General features: G+C 40.1%; 1 protein-coding gene across 1 annotated transcript in view; it reads left to right on the forward strand.

Moving 5' to 3' along the window:
- Positions 1-21,738, forward strand: part of Gga (ADP-ribosylation factor-binding protein Gga) — a 113,533-nt gene that overhangs the window by 29,073 nt on the left and 62,722 nt on the right. The window contains exons 5-7 of the mRNA XM_071672767.1: positions 3,227-3,481; positions 12,633-12,845; positions 20,703-21,344. Coding sequence (XP_071528868.1) covers positions 3,227-3,481; positions 12,633-12,845; positions 20,703-21,344 — 1,110 coding nt within the window. The remainder of the gene's footprint in view (positions 1-3,226; positions 3,482-12,632; positions 12,846-20,702; positions 21,345-21,738) is intronic.

Here is a 21,738-nt window from a genome sequence, read left to right on the forward strand (position 1 = left end):
AGAAAGTGTTGATTTGAAGTAAAAGTTCGGAAAATATGGATAGAATTATTAAAGGAGCTGATTAGGGCTAGAGGTGTTTTTAATGCTATTGCCATTCTTACTCTGTTGGTTCAGTAGGAGGGCGTACTAGATACATCTTGTGAGACAAAGTATAGAATCACGTCATCAAATTCTATACTGCTCGAGAATAGTAATTTTCATTCCTTTTATTTTAAGTACTCATTCTAACATTTACAAGAAGGAATTAGTTTTTTCTATTGTGTTTATGCCTGAGAATTATTCAGATGGCAGAATTGTCTTGTATTAGACTGGAGTATTAGGTAGAACAAAAAACCTTGGACTTTTAGATAGGGCAATCGAATTTAAGTTCAGGGAAATTATCCTTACTCTTTACAAGTCACTCATGCATCCCCATCTTGAATATTGTGTTCAGTTTTGGTCACCCTACTTAAGGAATGACATAAAGAGAATGGAGAGAGTATAAAGACAAGCTACCAATATGATTCCTGGACTGAGAAACAAATCTTACGAGAGCTGATTAAGTGATTTAAATCTATTTAGTTTAGAAAAGAGAAGGTTAAGGGGTGATCTGATACAGACATTCAAAATTATCAAAGGCTTCAATGATCTCAATGTAACGAATTACATCGGGATAGATTCATCTGATTTTATTTGTAGTAATGGTTACAAACTTGTGGGCAAACGTTTTACCTGGAATGAGGCTAAATACTTTTTCTTCAACAGTATTACCAACATATGGAATGATTTACCAATTAAAGTGGTTGCAAGTAGTGCCGTAGATATGCTTAAGAATAGACTTGATGAATATTTCACTTCAAATCCAAGACTGACATTATTTAAGCCTCTTTAGCTACATGAAAAGTATATAATGTTTTTTATCTTTCATATGTGTGCATTTCTACTCTTACCACCCTGATCAATGATATTCATGCCTTTCCATTATCACAAACAGCCTCGAAGTGACCAAGTAGGCTGTTGCTCTATGAATTCTTATGCATTCCTTTTGTATAAGTAGTAGGTTAGAACATTAGATGGGAGCTTTAGGTAGGAGCCTCTTGAAATACTGCACTAAAGTTGCCTTCTGCTAGTGGCCTATTAAGGGTGAGGCATTACCAGCTAAGGAGCAGTACTGGAGTTCACCAGTTATGAAGACTATTTTGCCGTGGCTGCCTCCTCAAGGGAGTTCCCAAAGGGAACAGTTATCAGGGATATAGATAGATATAGACTTATATAATGCTCTCATATTTTGTCATCCATAGCCAGGCCTGTCAGACTACTCTATTGTATACCTTGGTTCACTCTGATAGCAGTTTATACCACATCAATGCCAACAATGTCAACTATATATATCCAGTTTTTGCTCTGTCATATACAGGCCTGAGTACTGCAGAGGTACCTTTACTTCACCTTTCTATCTCCTTCTCAGCCCCCCTTAATCTTTCCCCTTCTTCATATAGATCCTCTCTCTCAGTCTTTCTTCTCTTGTTTCCTCCACATGCCTGAACCATTTCAGCACACCTTTGTCATGCTTTTCCCTGATATTGTCATTTCTCATGCAGTCAGCACACTTCATGCCACATTTTGTTTTCAAGCATTTTAATTTCCAGCACCCTGCACTTCTTATACTTTGCAGTCATGATCCAAGACTTGAATCTATACTTCTCACTCAGGACCTTTGTACTTTGTAACCTATCTGACCTTTCCTTCCACACGCACTAATGAACGCATGACTACAGTCCCATCTTCCACCATATGAATCTTCAGCCCTCATGGTTCCATCTAATACCATGTCCATCCCTAGGTTCTTGAGGCATTCCAATTCCTCCATTTCCTCTCCATTTAGACTCGCATTCAGATAGTCCTGTCTCACTCCACTATTGTGATGCTGCACTGTTACTCCTCAATACTTTCCTTTTGTTCAATTTAGCTTTCAATTTTCTTCTTTTACGTGCTCCAAAAGTCTTTCATTTGACTCTGGAGTTTCTTACTGATATGCTATCATGTGTATATATGTATATGTCTGTGTGTGTATGTATATGTATACGTTGAAATGTATAGGTATGTATATTTGCGTGTGTGGACGTGTATGTATATACATGTGTATGTGGGTGGGTTGGGCCATTCTTTTGTCTGTTTCCTTGTGCTACCTCGCTAACACGGGAGACAGCGACAAAGCAAAATAAAAAAAAGGAATATATAAAAAAAAAATGCTATCAGAGATATGTCATCCTTTAAACTGCCACTGTATTAATTCCCAGCTCCAGGAAGTTTCTACTAATTGGGTATGGCAGTGTGATGAGCCAACATAGCAGATGTTGTTAGGTTTTGCTTCCACTTGCCCAGGTTACTGTTTTTTCTTGCCGCCTCAACTTTGAGTGGGTTGCTGGCATCCAGTCAATAAACACGCTGTGTCTCACAATATGTCTTATTCCAAATATTCAGCACTATGTGTCACTCTATATCACACAAAATATTCAACAATGCATTTCTTATATTATTCTTATCTCATAACTCTAAGATTTACCCAGTATTTTGTAATGCAAATAACTGGAAGCACACCCAAACATTGTTTCTTTGGCTCCAAGTTAGATCAGTGCTACCAGTCAAGGAAGGCTAGACAGGTCCTAGAGCCCCTTTGATTGACATCAGACAACTGGGATGCACTGCAACATGTATTGCACTGTTCTTAGACTCTTCCCTTTCCATTTGTACGCATTTGTCATATCAGATGTGACCTCAGTTTTGTTGAATACCAATTTTTTACTTCTTCATGTGACTTGCTTCTTTTGTCTTAATCCCAGCTCTCCAAGGCTGCCTCTTCTCTACCCTGTCAGATCTCAAAATTTTTGATCTCATACATATCTGTTCCAAGGGTTGCCTTCCTTGTCAATTTAATGAGGTTAGGAATGATTCTAACTCGATATTCCCCAAGGAATAATTCTCATGCCTCAGAGAGAAGAGGATTTTCATTCTTCAAAACCTAAGGGGATTTTCATTCTTCAAAACCTAAATTTTGCAAAAATTAGATTTTTGAACTAGAATCATTCAGTGAATAATAGCATTTTTTGTAATTATACCCCGTGTGTTTATGGATACTTTTCAGGAAATAATTATAGATAACAGTGGAACTCATCATTCCAGTTCAGTCCTCATACAACACTCTTATTTTTATGTGGTTAATATAGTTTTGTTTTCACTATACCAGGTGATTTGTTAAAGGCAAATGATGAACTGTCAAGAGTGATGGGACGTTACAAACTCATAATTGAAGGAACCAAAGTAGAAAACCAAGTTACAGCACTAGAAAGTCAACATAAAGAAGGAACTCTTACCAGTCAACACAATGGCGTATTTGGTGCTCAGAAAGATGGAGAAATTCTTCTTGATTTGTCGACACCAGAGGATCTACCCAACAGTCAAGGCATAGCTGACCTTGTTAACAAGGATCTTCAAGATATTGGTAATATGAACTTTTTTTTATTATCATATGTACAGGTAATGGATATTTTGAAATGAAAATAAAAGTTCAAATATGTAGCATATCATGTAGATTGTGTGAGGCATTACAAATTTTTTTGTGTTATGTAGGGTTTGTTCCTGTAAACTCATGGGAACACCAAATGGATGAGTAACATTTTTACAGCATTTGGACTCTGGTTTATTTTGTAGTGTCAGATAGATAAGAAAGCATCAGTGAGCTTAGAGTAGGTTGCTTGGTTATCCATGTGGTCAGGCTGAGTGATCTCTTTCATGTGGAAAAAAAAGATTTAACCTTGACTCTTAGCTAGCTCCTTTCCATTTGAGAGTATTACTATTCTCAGCAGCTATCTCCAGTGTTTACAGTTTGATAGTTTACTGCTTGTTATCAGAGACAGCTGTATCTGTTCAGCAGTATATTCCTTTTAAACTGCAAGAAGTCTTCCCCACTTACAAGCCAAAGTCTTCTCACCTGGTTATTTTTTTGTCTTATTTGTTAGCAAACCTGATGTCCTTGTGGACTTTCTACAAGTTCAGGCTGACCTGTGAGTGGAATGATAACTAAAAGATGGGAAAATTATTCAGTATAAAGAGCATCTGGTTATGGATAAGGAGCTGTGGCTTGGGTTCATTTCACATGACAGCTAGAGAATGGATGTGAGCAGATGTGGCTTTTCTTCGTCTGTTCCTGACACTACTTCACTTACACGGGAAATGGCGATCAAATATTAAAGAAAAAAAGAATGGGAATCAGGCTTTCATCTTTGTTTCTGTTGTCATCTAACACCTCTAGGAAACTGAAACAAAATTGAATCTTTAGCTTCTTTACCATTCGTTTCATGTGGAAGGAAGGAATTCTTCAAGGCACAAATTTTGCTTTGAACATTTTGATCTAGGTCTTCATCGTTGATGCAATTCATGGAGGGCTTCTTTTCCCAATTTACCTGCCAGGCCTAAATGAGAGATGAAATTAACCCTTACCTTAAATTTTGTAAAACTTTTAGTGACTATAGTGAAATTTTTCAGTGCAATTGCTGCACAATAGTTAATAAGATCAGTTTTATATTAGTTGTTTTTCATGGGGAAGAGCAGTGTGGTTTCAGAAGTGGTAGAGGATGTGTTGATCAGGTGTTTGCTTTGAAGAATGTATGTGAGAAATACTTAGAAAAGCAAATGGATTTGTATGTAGCATTTATGGACCTGGAGAAGGCATATGATAGAGTTGATAGAGATGCTCTGTGGAAGGTATTAAGAATATATGGTTTGGGAGGCAAGTTGTTAGAAGCAGTGAAAAGTTTTTATCGAGGATGTAAGGCATGTGTACGTGTAGGAAGAGAGGAAAGTGATTGGTTCTCAGTGAATGTAGGTTTGCGGCAGGGGTGTGTGATGTCTCCAAGGTTGTTTAATTTGTTTATGGATGGGGTTGTTAGGGAGGTGAATGCAAGAGTTTTGGAAAGAGGGGCAAGTATGAAGTCTGTTGGGGATGAGAGAGCTTGGGAAGTGAGTCAGTTGTTGTTCGCTGATGATACAGCGCTGGTGGCTGATTGATGTGAGAAACTGCAGAAGCTGGTGACTGAGTTTGGTAAAGTGTGTGAAAGAAGAAAGTTAAGAGTAAATGTGAATAAGAGCAAGGTAATTAGGTACAGTAGGGTTGAGGGTCAAGTCAATTGGGAGGTAAGTTTGAATGGAGAAAAACTGGAGGAAGTAAAGTGTTTTAGATATCTGGGAGTGGATCTGGCAGCGGATGGAACCATGGAAGCGGAAGTGGACCATAGGGTGGGGGAGGGGGCGAAAATCCTGGGAGCCTTGAAGAATGTGTGGAAGTCGAGAACATTATCTCGGAAAGCAAAAATGGGTATGTTTGAAGGAATAGTGGTTCCAACAATGTTGTATGGTTGCGAGGCGTGGGCTATGGATAGAGTTGTGCGCAGGAGGATGGATGTGCTGGAAATGAGATGTTTGAGGACAATGTGTGGTGTGAGGTGGTTTGATCGAGTAAGTAACGTAAGGGTAAGAGAGATGTGTGGAAATAAAAAGAGCGTGGTCGAGAGAGCAGAAGAGGGTGTTTTGAAATGGTTTGGGCACATGGAGAGAATGAGTGAGGAAAGATTGACCAAGAGGATATATGTGTCGGAGGTGGAGGGAACGAGAAGTGGGAGACCAAATTGGAGGTGGAAAGATGGAGTGAAAAAGATTTTGTGTGATCGGGGCCTGAACATGCAGGAGGGTGAAAGGAGGGCAAGGAATAGAGTGAATTGGATCGATGTGGTATACCGGGGTTGATGTGCTGTCAGTGGATTGAATCAGGGCATGTGAAGCGTCTGGGGTAAACCATGGAAAGCTGTGTAGGTATGTATATTTGCGTGTGTGGACGTATGTATATACATGTGTATGGGGGTGGGTTGGGCCATTTCTTTCGTCTGTTTCCTTGCGCTACCTCGCAAACGCGGGAGACAGCAACTAAGCAAAAAAAAAGAAAAAAAAAAGAAAGTAGAACCAAAGTAAGATTTGTATCCCAGTCATTATGAAATTTATATGAAGCTCCTAATCATAGCTGAGTATTTAGTTTTGTGTTCCCTAAAGAGATTAGATGTGCTGTGCTGTAGTGATTAGTTAGTTGATTAAAGAAGCTCCTATTGAAAATTCTTAGAAATATGGTAATTTCACTAGTTCTCATTTACTTGAGGACAATATTTCCAAGGGCACTTGATCTACAGCTTTTAGTGATTTCCTTTCAAACTTCTAAAGATCTATATTTCAGTATTCAAACCACACACCAGATGAGGTCTGTATTTCAGTATTCAAACCACACACCATATGAAGAGGAACTACCTTTACATTTATTGGGTGCTATGACAGTTTCTTTAAAGAAAAGAGGGAATTTTCAGATGTTAGGCAGTATAAGTTATTAAGCAAATAGGAGCAAGGATCACTATGCAAAAAGAGGATATGCTACCTGAAACATGGTTAGGTTTAAGCTGTTTGTGTGTTGATTGACAGACTTGCAAAGGAGAGTTTGTCTGATGTGAATGTACTAAGAGGGACATGAGTTGGAGTGTTATAGTGTGAAGGTCTGGCAGTTCTAGTGAAATGGTGAATGTGTGAAAGAAGTGAAAGTGAGTTATGTTTGTAGAGATACAAAGAGAGATTGAGTGAGGAAATGGTATATTTGTTTACCTATAATCTGTCTCTAACTCTTATTCCCTCTGAGAACTCCTGGGGGTGGCCATGGCAAAAGAATTTCCACTTATCCCTGTCCTTGTATGCCTCCCACATGTACTCCATTCCATGCATTCTTTCCTCATTTCTCTCCCACCTGTATATTTTCACTCTTTCTCATTGTCACAAGTGGTCCTTCTCTTATGCCAGCCATTTAATTGCACTATCATACCCTTTCCTTACGTTCTTTCCCAAACCACTGTAAAGTATTATGTTTCACTCACTCTACTACTCTTCTCTTCATTCCCTTTACATTCCCTGCCATATCAGATCTCTCACCCACCCCCTCATTACTTTCTTCATTCCATCAATTCATACCACATGGTCCTCACAAATAGTTCATTGACCTCTGTGAAATGGTTGAGGGTCAGAGAGAATGAAACTAGGAGAATGGAGGAGTGGACAGTGTTCAGGAAAGCAATGCATGAGTATGTGGCTGCAGAAGTTGAGATATTGATCGTAAGAAAGAGTTCTGAGTTTTGATATGATGAAGGTAGATTGGTAGTGAGAAAGAAAAAGAAGGTGTATGGATTTTATGAGTGCAAGTAATTTGGTTGAGTAGAAGAGAAAGCAGCTAGATGTCAAGAAAAAGGTATAAGAGCTGAAAAAGAGGGCAAATGAGATATTGGGTGAGAGTCTTACAGAGAATAGGTAATGATTTTCAAGGAACTGAAAAGCGTGAGGAGAACAAGAGAACAAATAAGGTTGACAGTGTGGAGAGCAGATGGGGAAGCATTAACAGGCAAAGAACTAATGAAAAACAGGTGGAGTGAATATTTTGAAAGACTATTGAATGTGTTAGATGATAGAGAGGTAGATTTAATGTATTTTGGACAATATGAAATAATTATGCTGAATGATATGGTGAAAAGAGGATTTAGTAAAACCAGTTAATTGGTTGGGCAGGCTATTTTCATGTTTGTATATCCAAATGTGAGGTATCAGAGAATATGCAAAACAGATACATTTAGTGCCTTTATTTAGAGTCCAGAATGACAAAAAAATGAGGTTCAAATTACAAAGGTATGAGTGTTGAATCTACTTGGTAGGGTGTATGGGAGAGTGGGGACTGAGAGGATGGTGACATGTACTGAGAATCAGACTAAGGAGGACAGTTTGGCTTTGGGAGGGGTAGACAGTGTTTGGACTGTGTGTTTATTTTGAAGAATTACTGTGCGAAACTGTATAGAAAGAAAGTGGCATAAGTATCATTCATGGATTTGGAGAAAGTGCATGGAAATATGGAGTTAATGGAAAGTTACTAAATGTGGTGAGGAGTTTCCACCAGAAGAGTAAGGTGTGTGTGCGAGAACTCTGGAAGCTGGAACAGAATTTGTGAGTGTGTGTGAAAGAAAGTTGAGAGTAAATATGAACAAAAGTAATGTAATTAGGTGCAAAGTGGGGTAAGACAGTATGGTTTAAGTTTAAATAAGATGAACCTGGAAGAAGTGGGGGATTTTAGGTACCTAAGAGTGGACATGGCAACAGATGGGGGCTGAAGTGAGTTATGGGATGGACGTTTGGGGCCAAGATCCTAGATATGTTAACCTTTCTCGACAGGATCCAACTTTTTTCTGTAATACAATAATCGATGGGACTTGGTTGTCTTTATTTTAGAGTTGGCACTTTGAAAAGCATGGTGACAGATTTGCCAGAGGCTTTGATGCGTTCATCGACATGAAACAAAACGATGGTTTAGTGGGTTTAATTACCATTGCATTCATACAACACCATGTGGTGATGTACCGTCAAGCATCCTCATCTTTACCCTCCCATAGAGTGATCTCTCTCAGCATACTCCTCCATGCACCCAAGACATTAAGCCTCACTCATCTTTTTTATTGCTTCTTTTTTCATAGTCCCACCTGTTGCTACATCCACAGTCAGGTATTTAAGACACTCATTTTTTGCAAAGTTATTTTCATTTAAAGTCGTATATTTTCATTTAAAGTCGTACTCCAACCAGCCTGTATCTCTTCCTTTTAAAACTTTATATTCTTTTATTGTGTTTACATTAGTCTTCAACGTTTCCCCATCATACTCTCCCAAACTTTGACACCAGTTTCTGCAGTTCCTCCCTTGAGTTGAGTACTAGAGCCAGAGTCATCAGTATACAGTTATTGATTCATTTTCCAGGCTTCCCACAACCCCAGCAGATTACAAACCCTCCCACATCTCAAAGATCCTTGTATTTACCTTCTTCACCATTATTCATAAACAGATCAAGCAGCCATGTTGGCATCATACACCCTTGCTGCAGACTCACCTTCACCTAGAACCTTTCCCCTTTCTCTTCCTGCTTGTACATACACTTTACGCTCTTCATAGAATTTTCTTACTGCTTCTGGTGGTTTTCCTCTCACACCATGTTTTCTGAACAACTTCCACAAAGTGTCTGTATTAACCCTGTCATACACTTTCTCCGGATTCATCAATGCCACATACAAATCCTTCTGTTTCTATAAGTCTTCCTCACACAGATTCTTCAAAGTAAACACCTGATATGTACATTCTTTCCCATTCTTGAAGTCATATGCTTCCTCTTCAGTATGATAATCTGTGGATGCCCCCAGACTTTCAGTCATCACTTTTCCTTACAACTGACCAGGTACAACTTAACAAACTTATACCTCTATGATTGTAATGCTCACTTTTGTCACACAAACTTATACCTCTATGATTGTAATGCTCACTTTTGTCACCCTTGCCATTATCCAGTACACTATACAGGCATTCCACCAACCCTCAGGCACCTCACCTTGAACCATTCATATGTTGAAGATCCAAACTAACTAAGCAACCCACCCTTCTTAAGAAATTCAAATTTAATCCCATCCAGTCCAGCCACTTTGCCACACTTCATCGTATATAAGGCTATTTCCATATATTTTCTTTTCATTAAACCACTTCTTATGTTTCTTTTGCTTAGCATACCTTAGATGTCCCAAATGCTTCATATCTGCCACCCATCATATAACACATACAGCAGCCCTTCAAAATAATCACTTCATCTCTCTTTGCCTGCTACCAGATTCTTGCAGCCACCTCCACTGATGCTTTCATTTGTTGTCTTGTTCTCTTCACACTGTTCACCTCTTTCCAAAACATTTTCTTATTCTCCTTGAAGTTTGCTGATATTCTTGCACTCAAACACCTATTTTCTCTCTTTTTAAGCCTGTGCAATTTCCTTTTGACTCATTCCACCACTCAATACCCTTTCTCATGTGCCCACATCTCACCCTCTGCATGCCACACATTTCTCTCGTGCAGGTGTAAGCATTGAGCTTTTGTCATTTTTCACCCAGTCCCTCCTGGTTCATTCTCTCATAAGCCTTTTCTCCAAGCTTGCTTACTTCATTATATTACTGTTATGGGGAGGTTATAACAAGTATTGGTGATGTGAGAAGGAGATGGAGTGAGTATTTTGAAGGTTCGTTGAATGTGTTTGATGATGGAGTGGCAGATATAGGGTGTTCTGGTCGAGGTGGTGTGCAGAGTGAGAGGGTTAGGGAGAATGATTTGGTAAACAGAGAAGAGGTAGTAAAAGCTTTGTGGAAGATGAAAGCCGGCAAGGCAGCGGGTTTGGATGATATTGCAGTGGAATTTATTAAAAAAGGGAGTGACTGTATTGTTGACTGGTCGGTAAGGTTATTTAATATATGTATGACTCATGGATATATGAGGATATATGTGTCAGAGGTGGAGGGAATGAGGAGAAGTGGGAGACCAAATTGGAGGTGGAAAGATGGAGTGAAAAAGATTTTGAGTGATCAGGGCCTGAACATGCAGGAGGGTGAAAGGCGGGCAAGGAATAGAGTGAATTGGATCGATGTGGTATACCGGGGTTGACGTGCTGTCAGTGGATTGAATCAGGGCATGTGAAGCATCTGGGGTAAATCATGGAAAGTTGTGTGGGGCCTGGATGTGGAATGGGAGCTGTGGTTTCGGGCATTATTGCGTGACAGCTGGAGACTGAGTGTGAACGAATGGGGCCTTTGTTGTCTTTTCCTAGTGCTACCTTGCACACATGAGGGGGGAGGGGGATGGTATTCCATGTGTGGCGAGGTGGCGATGGGAATGAATAGGGGCAGGCAGTGTGAATTGAGTGCATGGGTATATATGTATGTGTCTGTGTGTGTATATATATGTGTACATTGAGATGTATAGGTATGTATATTTGCGTGTGTGGGCGTGAGTGTGTGTACATTGTGTATGGGGGTGGGTAAGCCATTTCTTTCGTCTATTTCCTTGCGCTACCTCGCAAACGTGGGAGACAGCGACAAAGCAAAATAAATAAATAATGACTCATGGTGAGGTGCCTGAGGATTGGCGGAATGCTTGCATAGTGCCATTGTACAAAGGCAAAAGGGATAAAAGTGAGTGCTCAAATTACAGAGGTATAAGTTTGTTGAGTATTCCTGGGGAATTATATGGGAGGGTATTGATTGAGAGGGTGAAGGCATGTACAGAGCATCAGATTGGGGAAGAGCAGTGTGGTTTCAAAAGTGGTAGAGGATGTGTGGATCAGGTGTTTGCTTTGAAGAATGTATGTGAGAAATACTTAGAAAAGCAGATGATTTGTATGTAGCATTTATGGACCTGGAGAAGGCATATGATAGAGTTGATAGAGATGCTCTGTGGAAGGTATTAAGAATTTATGGTGTGGGAGGTAAGTTGTTAGAAGCAGTAGTTTTTATCGAGGATGTAAGGCATGTGTACGTGTAGGAAGAGAGGAAAGTGATTGGTTCTCAGTGAATGTAGGTTTGCGGCAGGGGTGTGTGATGTCTCCATGGTTGTTTAATTTGTTTATGGATGGGGCTGTTAGGGAGGTGAATGCAAGAGTTTTGGAAATAGGGGCAAGTATGCAGTCTGTTGTGGATGAGAGAGCTTGGGAAGTGAGTCAGTTGTTGTTCGCTGATGATACAGCGCTGGTGGCTGATTGATGTGAGAAACTGCAGAAGCTGGTGACTGAGTTTGGTAAAGTGTGTGAAAGAAGAAAGTTAAGAGTAAATGTGAATAAGAGCAAGGTAATTAGGTACAGTAGGGTTGAGGGTCAAGTCAATTGGGAGGTAAGTTTGAATGGAGAAAAACTGGAGGAAACGAAGTGTTTTAGATATCTGGGAGTGGATTTGGGAGCGGATGGAACCAGGGAAGCGGAAGTGAATCTTAGGGTGAGGGAGGGGGCGAAAGTTCTGGGAGCGTTGAAGAATGTATGGAAGTCAAGAACATTATCTCGGAAAGCAAAAATGGGTATGTTTATGAAGGAATAGTGGCTCCAACAATGATATATGGTTGCGAGGTGTGGGCTGTAGATAGAGTTGTGCAGAGGAGGGTGGATGTGCTGGAAATGAGATGTTTGAGGACAGTGTGTGGTGTGAGGTGGTTTGATCAAGTAAGTAATGTAAGGGTAAGAGAGATGTGTGGTAATAAAAAGAGTGTGGTTGAGAGAGCAGAAGAGAGTGTTTTGAAATGGTTTGATCACATGGAGAGAGTGAGTGAGGAAAGATTGACCAAGAGGAGATATGTGTCGGAGGTGGAGGGAATGAGGAGAAGTGGGAGACCAAATTGGAGGTGGAAAGATGGAGTGAAAAAGATTTTGGCGTGCAGGGAATAGAGTGAATTGGAACGATGTGGTATACCGGGGTTGACGTGCTGTCAATGGATTGAATCAGGGCATGTAAAGCTTCTGGGGTAAACCATGGAAAGTTGTGTGGGGCCTGGATGTGGAATGGGAGCTGTGGTTTCGGTGCATTATTACATGACAGCTAGTCGCCTTCTACAACACACAGGGAATACGTGGGAAGTATTCTTTCTCCTCCATCCCCAGGGATATGTGGTTATCTCTATCTCTGTTATATTTTGGAACAGATTGCTCAGTATCAAATGATAAACTATGTATATGATTTTTTTAACAGCACTAGATGGTTTGAATGTGGGCCGAACGAACTCATCCTCTACTGATGCGCTTGGGACAGAGAGCAACAGTTCACTACTAGATGGTCTGGATGGTATTCTCAATGTTTCTGCAATTTCCACGGGGGTACCTGGCTTGCAACTTGGTCCACCAATCCATGCTGCAATGACTCCAGTGCTAGTGCCTCAAACAGCCTCTGGAACTTCTAATGGAAGTAAGTTAGGTCATTTTAATGTTATGAAAAGAACTATAATCATGACTACAACAGCTCATGGGCCTTGATTCCCTATGAAATCACGATTGTGGAAGGAGTTAAGGGCATTGTCCTCTTTACCTCTTCTTTTGCCATGTTTACATTTAAATGACTTGGTAACTCCACACTTTTCTTCAAAGATTTCCATATACTTTTTGTTTCCTCACATTTATACACTTTTCATATTTTTCTAGTGTTGTAGTTATGCTAATGAACACCTGCTAAGAATATGGTAAATGTTTAACAGTATTGTTTTTTGCATTTAAGTAGCAGTCTCTGTACTTATGCAGTATGAGTGAGAGTGATGCCTTGTGTGCTAAATTTCTCTGTGTAATTCTGTGTAATTTATTAAGCATTACTTTCGTTTTCAGGAAGAAATGTTCTTAGTAGAATATATGCTCTTTTGACCCTCATACAGGAGTCAGGTAAGGTGGGTTCCAGTGGGGCAGAAAGGTCCTTTAATGTTGCTGTTCCCCTTTCTGTCTGTTGACAGTGATAGAGCTTTGCTGAAGGTGACTTCTCGTCTTCAGCCTGGGAACACCAAAAGCTGAAAGTGTGGGGGTAGTTGGGGAGTCAAATTGTCTCAGAAAGGTTCAGCATGAATCAACTAGCATTGAGTTTTGAAAGAGAGGAAAAGTAGGTCTGTATCTGGGGTTATGTTTCCTAGACTTTGGTATATTGGTTTAATCTATATGTAGTGAATGTAGGTTTGCGGCAGGGGTGTGTGATGTCTCCATGGTAGTTTAATTTGTTCATGGATGGGGTTGTTAGGGAGGTGAATGCAAGAGCTTTGGAAAGAGGGGCAAGTATGCAGTCTGTTGGGGATGAGAGAGCTTGGGAAGTGAGTCAGTTGTTGTTCGCTGATGATACAGCGCTGGTGGCTGATTCATGTGAGAAACTGCAGAAGCTGGTGACTGAGTTTGGTAAAGTGTGTGAAAGAAGAAAGTTAAGAGTAAATGTGAATAAGAGCAAGGTAATTAGGTACAGTAGGGTTGAGGGTCAAGTCAATTGGGAGGTAAGTTTGAATGGAGAAAAACTGGAGGAAGTAAAGTGTTTTAGATATCTGGGAGTGGATCTGGCAGCGGATGGAACCATGGAAGCGGAAGTGGATCATAGGGTGAGGGAGGGGGCGAAAATCCTGGGAGCCTTGAAGAATGTGTGGAAGTCGAGAACATTATCTCGGAAAGCAAAAATGGGTATGTTTGAAGGAATAGTGGTTCCGACAATGTTGTATGGTTGTGAGGCGTGGGCTATGGATAGAGTTGTGCGCAAGAGGATGGATGTGCTGGAAATGAGATGTTTGAGGACAATGTGTGGTGTGAGGTGGTTTGATCGAGTAAGTAACGTAAGGGTAAGAGAGATGTGTGGAAATAAAAAGAGCGTGGTTGAGAGAGCAGAAGAGGGTGTTTTGAAATGGTTTGGGCACATGGAGAGAATGAGTGAGGAAAGATTGACCAAGAGGATATATGTGTCGGAAGTGGAGGGAACGAGAAGTGGGAGACCAAATTGGAGGTGGAAAGATGGAGTGAAAAAGATTGTGTGTGATTGGGGCCTGAACATGCAGGAGGGTGAAAGGAGGGCAAGGAATAGAGTGAATTGGATCGATGTGGTATACCGGGGTTGACGTGCTGTCAGTGGATTGAATCAGGGCATGTGAAGTGTCTGGGGTAAACCATGGAAAGCTGTGTAGGTATGTATATTTGCGTGTGTGGACGTATGTATATACATGTGTATGGGGGTGAGTTGGGCCATTTCTTTCGTCTGTTTCCTTGTGCTACCTCGCAAATGCGGGAGACAGCAAAAAAAAAAAAAAACCATTAGTTTGTGGATCTGCCACCAGGGCGGTGCTGTCAGCTGTGCGAAGGTGCCAAAATCTGTTCACACTGCTAATTAACAGTTCTATTAGTTTCTTATATTCAGTTTTTTGCTCTAAATGAAAGCCAGAAAAGTTTAAAGTTTTGGAAAACTTTGAAAGGAGGCAGGGGTACAGAATTTGACAGGACACTTATAGATTGGTTTACGCTCCCATGTAATGAAGGTGTAAGCATTTCTGAGGAAATGCTTATCGAGCAAGCCAAAGGTTTCCATAGAGAACTAATGCTAGACTGTGACTGTGAATATTCACAAGGATGGTTACAAAAGGTTAAGTGGAGACATGGAATTTCAGTACATAGTGTGTGCAGTGAAAAGCATAGTGCTGACATGGAAGCTTTTAGTGTAAAGTCATATTAAAAGAATCAGTAAAAACTCCAATTCTCTATTAAACAACCTCGACAATGTGTACAGGGTGAGAGAGAATGTACGAGCCGGCTGCCTGGCTGGGACTACCGCAGCATGGGATGGCTGCCTTGATGATAACAATAAAACAGCAATAGTAACAAGAGTCGACTAAAGCCAACTACCAACCTATGGTAGTTCGTTGCATTCACTACTCGTCACAAAGCTGCGACAAAGTTTGTGGATGAATTTGCACAGCTAGTGGCAGCAGAAAATTTAGCCCCAGAACAAGTGTATAATGCTGACGAATCTGCCCAGTATTGGCATCATATGCCACAAAAAACCTTGCCCAAGGTATTGAGGATTCTGTATCTGGGGGGTACTTTTGATGTAATCTGATGTAACAATAAAAACTTTTTTTGGGAGCATTAATGCTTTTATTTTTTGTTTTAAGCTTTGTTCTACCTTTGATAACTCAGCAATATGTATGTGGAATGAGCTGGCAAGACTAGGGGTCGGGCATATGATTACATAGGGGTTCCCTTAGGGGTCAGGTTTTGTTTTCCAGCTTTTCCCATGGTCTGGCAAAGGTCAGGTCCCAAGGTTGTCAAATTAAAGAGGTTCAACCTGTACCTGCAATTTTTTATGTTATTCTCAAGGTATTGAATTTCTTTGACAACCTCAGGATTAATTTTTGTGCCGAATATGATTTTAGGGTTTAGATATTGACTGGGGGTCATTAAAGGCCCTGAAATTTTGTATCATTATTTCAAATGTAAAAGTATTTCATTATATTTGTTTTAAAACATAAAATGTTTTGGGCCAAAAAATACCATGCAATTTCTTTTTTCTCAGTAATAGATTTCCTGGATAACCCCAGTATAAGAACTATTTTTTCATGCTGAATCCATGATTATTTCAAGTATAAAAGTGCTTCATTATGATATATTTAAATTTCAAAACAAAAAGTGTTTTGGTCAAAAAATGCCCTGCAGTTTTTTATTTTCTCAGTAACAGATTCTTTGATCTGGGGATGAAATATTATTTTGGGGTCAGTAAGGCCTGTAATTAAGTATTCAATCGGTTACTCTTTTAAAAGATTCTGTGATCTTCTGTTTCTTTTTCTGGGGTGGTCTTTTTCAACTTGGGGAAGTATTTTGAGATATTTTCTATGATTATTTCAAGTATAGAAACATTTCATATTTCAATAAAAAAAAATGCTCAAAAATACCCTGCAATTTTTGGTACTTTCCTCTAGGAAATAACATTTGCTTCAGAACCTCCTCATAAGGACTGTTTTCCATGTTGAATACAAATATGACTCAGGTTTATTTGTTAAGAATCATTCTCCTCTGTAAGTATATACTTAAAAAAATAGCTGTATGAGTATCACTACTCATCATCACATGCATGTGTAACTTCACCGCTAGTGAGAGAGAGGGCTTAGTTTGTAGAATAATGGCTCCTCCCATGACCCTTGCAAAATAAAGGTATACTCTGACCACACTTTCTTGTGTGACTATGTTACCAGCAAGAGGAAGGGCTCAAGTGGTTTTGTATTGGCCCCTTCCAGTGCCTCAGTTAACTCGAGGAATATCCTGTCCCCTACCCTTGGAGCAATCATTAGGTACTAGGCTGTTGATAGCAGCTGCCCAGGTGATACTACCGTCCTGACTGAGGAGCATTAAAGTGGTGCCTAGAATCATCTTACTTTCTTCATTTTAGGATTGCTGGTCTTACTTTCTGTCTCATCAGAACGGGACTACCAGACTAGTCCTGCCGTCTTTTCCTTACAAGCACCATAGACTTACTCAAACCTAACTTATTTTCCTCACATAAGTGCACTTTCAAATTCCTATCTGCTCGGATGTTTTTAAGCATAACAATGATAAAGTGCAATGGGTTTTTGCCTGCTTCTTCTGCCAGTGAGAGGGAGGGCTCATACAATAGAAGTACGGGCACTTCCCACAACCTTTCCCTGTCTGTTAGGCCTGTGGTCTCTTTAGTAACCTCTCCTCTGTCCAATACCATAAGTCTAATACCTCTCCTAATACTTTTCTCAGAGACACAGTTGTCTAATGATATTCTTACCTGTCCCTTTTTCATATCCACCCTTAATCTCTACACACAATTCCAGATCAAAGGTGGTGTTTGTGCTTATTCCAACATCAGCACATTTGTTGCATTCCTCAAGGACCTGAGTCCCCAATGTTAATGTTACATGGCTCAAGGTTGGTCTCCCAACTACCACACTTTTCCTCTGTTTCGCCAATTGCTTTCCTAATTGTACAAAGGTCCTATCTTTCTTCAACTATCAAAACTTCTGCTACAAGAGGGTGGCCTCTTTTCCCAACGTTTGCCATTGAGAATTGTTGAATTCCTCCCATATGGATGGTGAGGGTATTGAAGCCCTCATGTTCTCTATTCACAATGATTTAGAGCAAATTATCTCCCACCAAGATTCCTGACCGCTGTGACCTCTCTCTTAATAATCTGGATCTGTTTTTCACCTCTAGCCCATCCTGCTATAACTACACAATCTTGCCCTCATTTAGTTCTTATGATCACACTCTCATGAATATATCTACTTTATTGCCACCTTCATCTCCAGCGGCCCCTTTTAAGCATAAAAACTGGCACTTCAACAAAGCTGACTGGAATTACTTATGTAAATTCTAATCTGACTTTCCTTGGGTAAATTACTTTCTCTTATGTGGTGATGCCTCTGTCTTTGCCAAGTGCATAGCAGAGGTTATTCTCGCAGGAATGGAAACATTTATCCCCTCTTTCTCCGAAACAACCTCTTCTTTCAGTCCATGGTTCAACCATTCCTGTTCTTAGGACATTCAGGCAAGGAATCAGGCACATCGGGCTTGGAAAAACTCTATTACCTCTAACTTCCATTCAGCTTTTATCACTGCCCATAATGATGGATGAATATTATCTATATGGCAAAGCATTCCCATATTCAAAGGAAGGGTGTGATAACCTCTCCTTGTCATCCACTGATAGGTCTTTCTGGTCTATAGCTAAGGGTATCTCTAACAACTTTTGTGGCTGTACCTTTTCTTTACTTTTCCTTTCTAGATTGATACTATAGCTGTCTCCTCCTTATAAAATGCAAGTCTCTTTGGTTTCCTTTTCTCCTCTGACTCCACCATAGATGACTAACATTCCTTCACCGTATGATGCTCCTCTTACTAATCCTATGCCCTTTCTTGTAATCTCTTGTCAGACTGTCTGAAAAGTGCTTCTGTCTGTGGACACAAACAAGGCTTACGATCCTGATGGCATCCATCTACATGTACTAAAAGAGTGTACCTCTGAACTTGCACCTGTGCTTTTTCATCTGTTCTATTTTTGCTTAAAAACTAAAACTTTTTATTTTCCTTGGGAGTATGCATTGATATTTTCCATCCCTAAGATGGGTGAATGTTCTGACCCCTCTAACTATCATTCTGTTACTTTGGTATCTACCATTTCCAAAGTCTTTGAATCCCTCCTCAACTCCCATATCCTTAGATGTCATGAATCTGACAATCTTCTCTCTGAACACCAGTGTGGCATCTGTAAGGTGAGATCCATTGGTGATTTCCTATCTTACTAATGTCTGGTCATCATCCCTGAAAGATTTTGGGGCATCTTGGATGGTTGCCCATGACATATTGAAAGCTTTAGACAGAGTGTGGCATCAGGGTCTCATCTCTAAACACCCCTCTTTTGGCTTCCCTTCCTCAATTTGCTCCTTTATATCTAGCTTTTTCTTTGGCTGATCTATCTCTGTGGTTGTTGATGGATCAGCCTCCCCCTTTTCTTCATCAGCTCCGGTGTCCTGCAAGGTTCTATCCTGTCCCATGTACTTTTTCTTCTTTTCATCAACGATTTCCTCTCTTCCACAAATAACCAAATGCACTCATATGCCGATGACTCAACACTACATCCTTCAGTTCTGCTCCTCCTTCTCTCACTTGATCTCTATCTTGTCTTGACACAGCTTCCTCAGTAAACTCAGACTTGGATTGGATATCTCAGTGGGGTACACAAGATCTAGTTAGGTTTAATGCCTCTTAAGACCAAATTTTTACCAATCTCTCCATTTAAAACTCATCACAACTCTTTCTTGGAAACCCTTCATTATGGAAATAGCCAAGTCTGCCTCTAAGAAACTGGTAATCCTCTTTAGATGTCAAAATTTTTTTTCCTTTGAATAGTTTTTGTAAAGGACTGATTTGTCATTATATGGAGTACTGCGCTCACATCTAGGGTGGTTTTAGCTCTGCATCCTTACTTGACAGAGTTGCTCTCTCCCAGGCTAACTTCAAAACTTGACCCTCTTGCCATATGCCCAATGTTGGTTCACTTCACCGCTTCTGTAGGGATTACTTTGGTTTTTCTGCCTGGGAGCTGGCTGTGTGTGTGCCCCCACCACCTAGCTAGACCACGCCATACATGGCAAACTGCTGCATCACATAATTACTGTATGGCTCTTGGCAACTTAAGGGTGGGCTGTTTTGATAACTATTGTTTTCCCTACAATTCAAAGCTTTGGAACACTACCATCTTACACCATTCCCAGTAACTATGACTTGGCACATTTCAGAACACAGGCATTTTATTTCCTCCAAAATTCGTAAATACTTTCTCTTTTCTTTTCACTTAATAATCCTCAATATTTCAATTGAGGCCCGGCCTTGATATGGACTGATTCAGCTAAGGATATATGAAGTGGTCAGGGTAAACCTTAGAGTAATCCTTGAGGTTTTCCTTGCCTCTGACAAGGCTTTATCATTGTTCATGGATGGAAAGGAGCAGTGTCACTGGGTCCCTCTCATTCCAGAGCAGTCCACCTTACCTTGTTCCAGTTTGGAGCACAGCCTCAAAGCTGCAGATGCCCAGTAAATGGTGTCATGGCATTACAAAACTAACTTTAAAGCTCAGGAATCCAGCATCTTTCTTTAGGCAGGACCAAACGTCAATAAGTTCAGTGATTTTTTTTTGTCTTTGTAGAATGAGTTCATGACAGTTGAGGAACTGTTATACTGTGAATTCAGTGTGGAAGTTGCATCTTGAAGTTGAGAGGTCTTGTGTCACATGGAACTGATGTAGAGATGGATAGTATCCAGAATGAGGAAGAGAAAATGTAACATGTTTAGGCCTTGCTTATTCTCCACTTGCAAGATCATCATTCACAACTTTTGCAGCCTCATCTGAAATGCTTCTAGTCCTTTTCTCTTCAGTCACTATATCAGTCCATTTTTTTTTTTCTACCTCCTCTTTCACCTTCAGCCATACAAATATAGAGCTTAATATCAAATCCAGATTTGACACTGAAATGTTCAAAGTTTTGTACACCATGGTTTATATTGATGTTATGACTACTGTTATGTGTTGTATTAGCAGAATGTGAGCATAGGTAGAAAGGTATTGAGTAGATATGAAATGAGAAGGAGGATTATTTCATTTCATTGATTAGTTCTTTGCTTAATTTGTTCTGTAGATTGATGCACTTGTCCAACTCACCAAATTCACACAATCATACTTATAGAAAACAAGTTTTTTTTTCTTATGAGACAAAATTAAGTTTGACAATCTTATTTCCAGGTATCCAACCAGATGCACAGTCCAGAGAGCGAGCAGATCCCTTGGATGACCTAACAGCCTTGGGTACATCTTTGATTAAGCAAAATTTACCAGCCAATGTTCCGGCACTGGTTCAGTTTAAACCTGCTGAAAAGCTGAGTATGAACCAGATGAAGCAACAGCAACAAAGTGTAAACCAGGTAGTAACTTCCTCAGGCACTCCTTCAAATCTTCTACCAAAAACTACTCCATCAGGACGACTCACAACACCTCAGCTTTCTCCAAGTGTTTCTCCAGGCACTGTTGTTGGCAGTAGTGGTACTAGTGGAGACTCTGTGGACTCCTTGCTAAATATGGACTTACTAAGTGGGGATGTTAGTGTTGATGTGATATCAGATGAAACAAGAAATACTGAAAGTACTGTAGAAAAAGTAAATCTTATAGATGACAGTAGTCTCATAGGTAGCCATGATGACAGTTTATTAGAAGCGCCTTCTCCCAGTAGTAAACCAGATATAGCAAATAATACAACACAGTGTCAAGATGATAAAAAAAGTGTCAATGAAGACACAAAAAGGAGATTAAGTTCATCTTCAAATGCCCAGTTTATGGAAGTAAAGCCAATGGTTGATTTGAAAGTCACTTTAGAAAGTATAAAGCCAGGTAAGACTTTGGTAGCTTTTAGATAATCTTATTTTTGTCACAGCTAGAGAATGGATGTGAGAGAATGTGGCATTCCTTTGTGTATTCTTAGTGCGGGAAACTATTTCTCACATTAACAAGGTAATGCTGCAACAGATGAAAGGAATGGCCTTATTCTTCCACATCCACAGTCTGTCATGTAAAATGCTTCATTATTATTTTTTTTTTTTTTTTTTTTTTTTTTTATACTTTGTCGCTGTCTCCCGCGTTTGCGAGGTAGCGCAAGGAAACAGACGAAAGAAATGGCCCAACCCCCCCCCCCATACACATGTATATACATACGTCCACACACGCACATATACATACCTACACAGCTTTCCATGGTTTACCCCAGACGCTTCACATGTCTTGATTC

The sequence above is a fragment of the Panulirus ornatus genome, chromosome 18 (assembly GCF_036320965.1).
Source record: "Panulirus ornatus isolate Po-2019 chromosome 18, ASM3632096v1, whole genome shotgun sequence".
NCBI classification, from domain to species: Eukaryota; Metazoa; Arthropoda; class Malacostraca; order Decapoda; family Palinuridae; genus Panulirus; species Panulirus ornatus.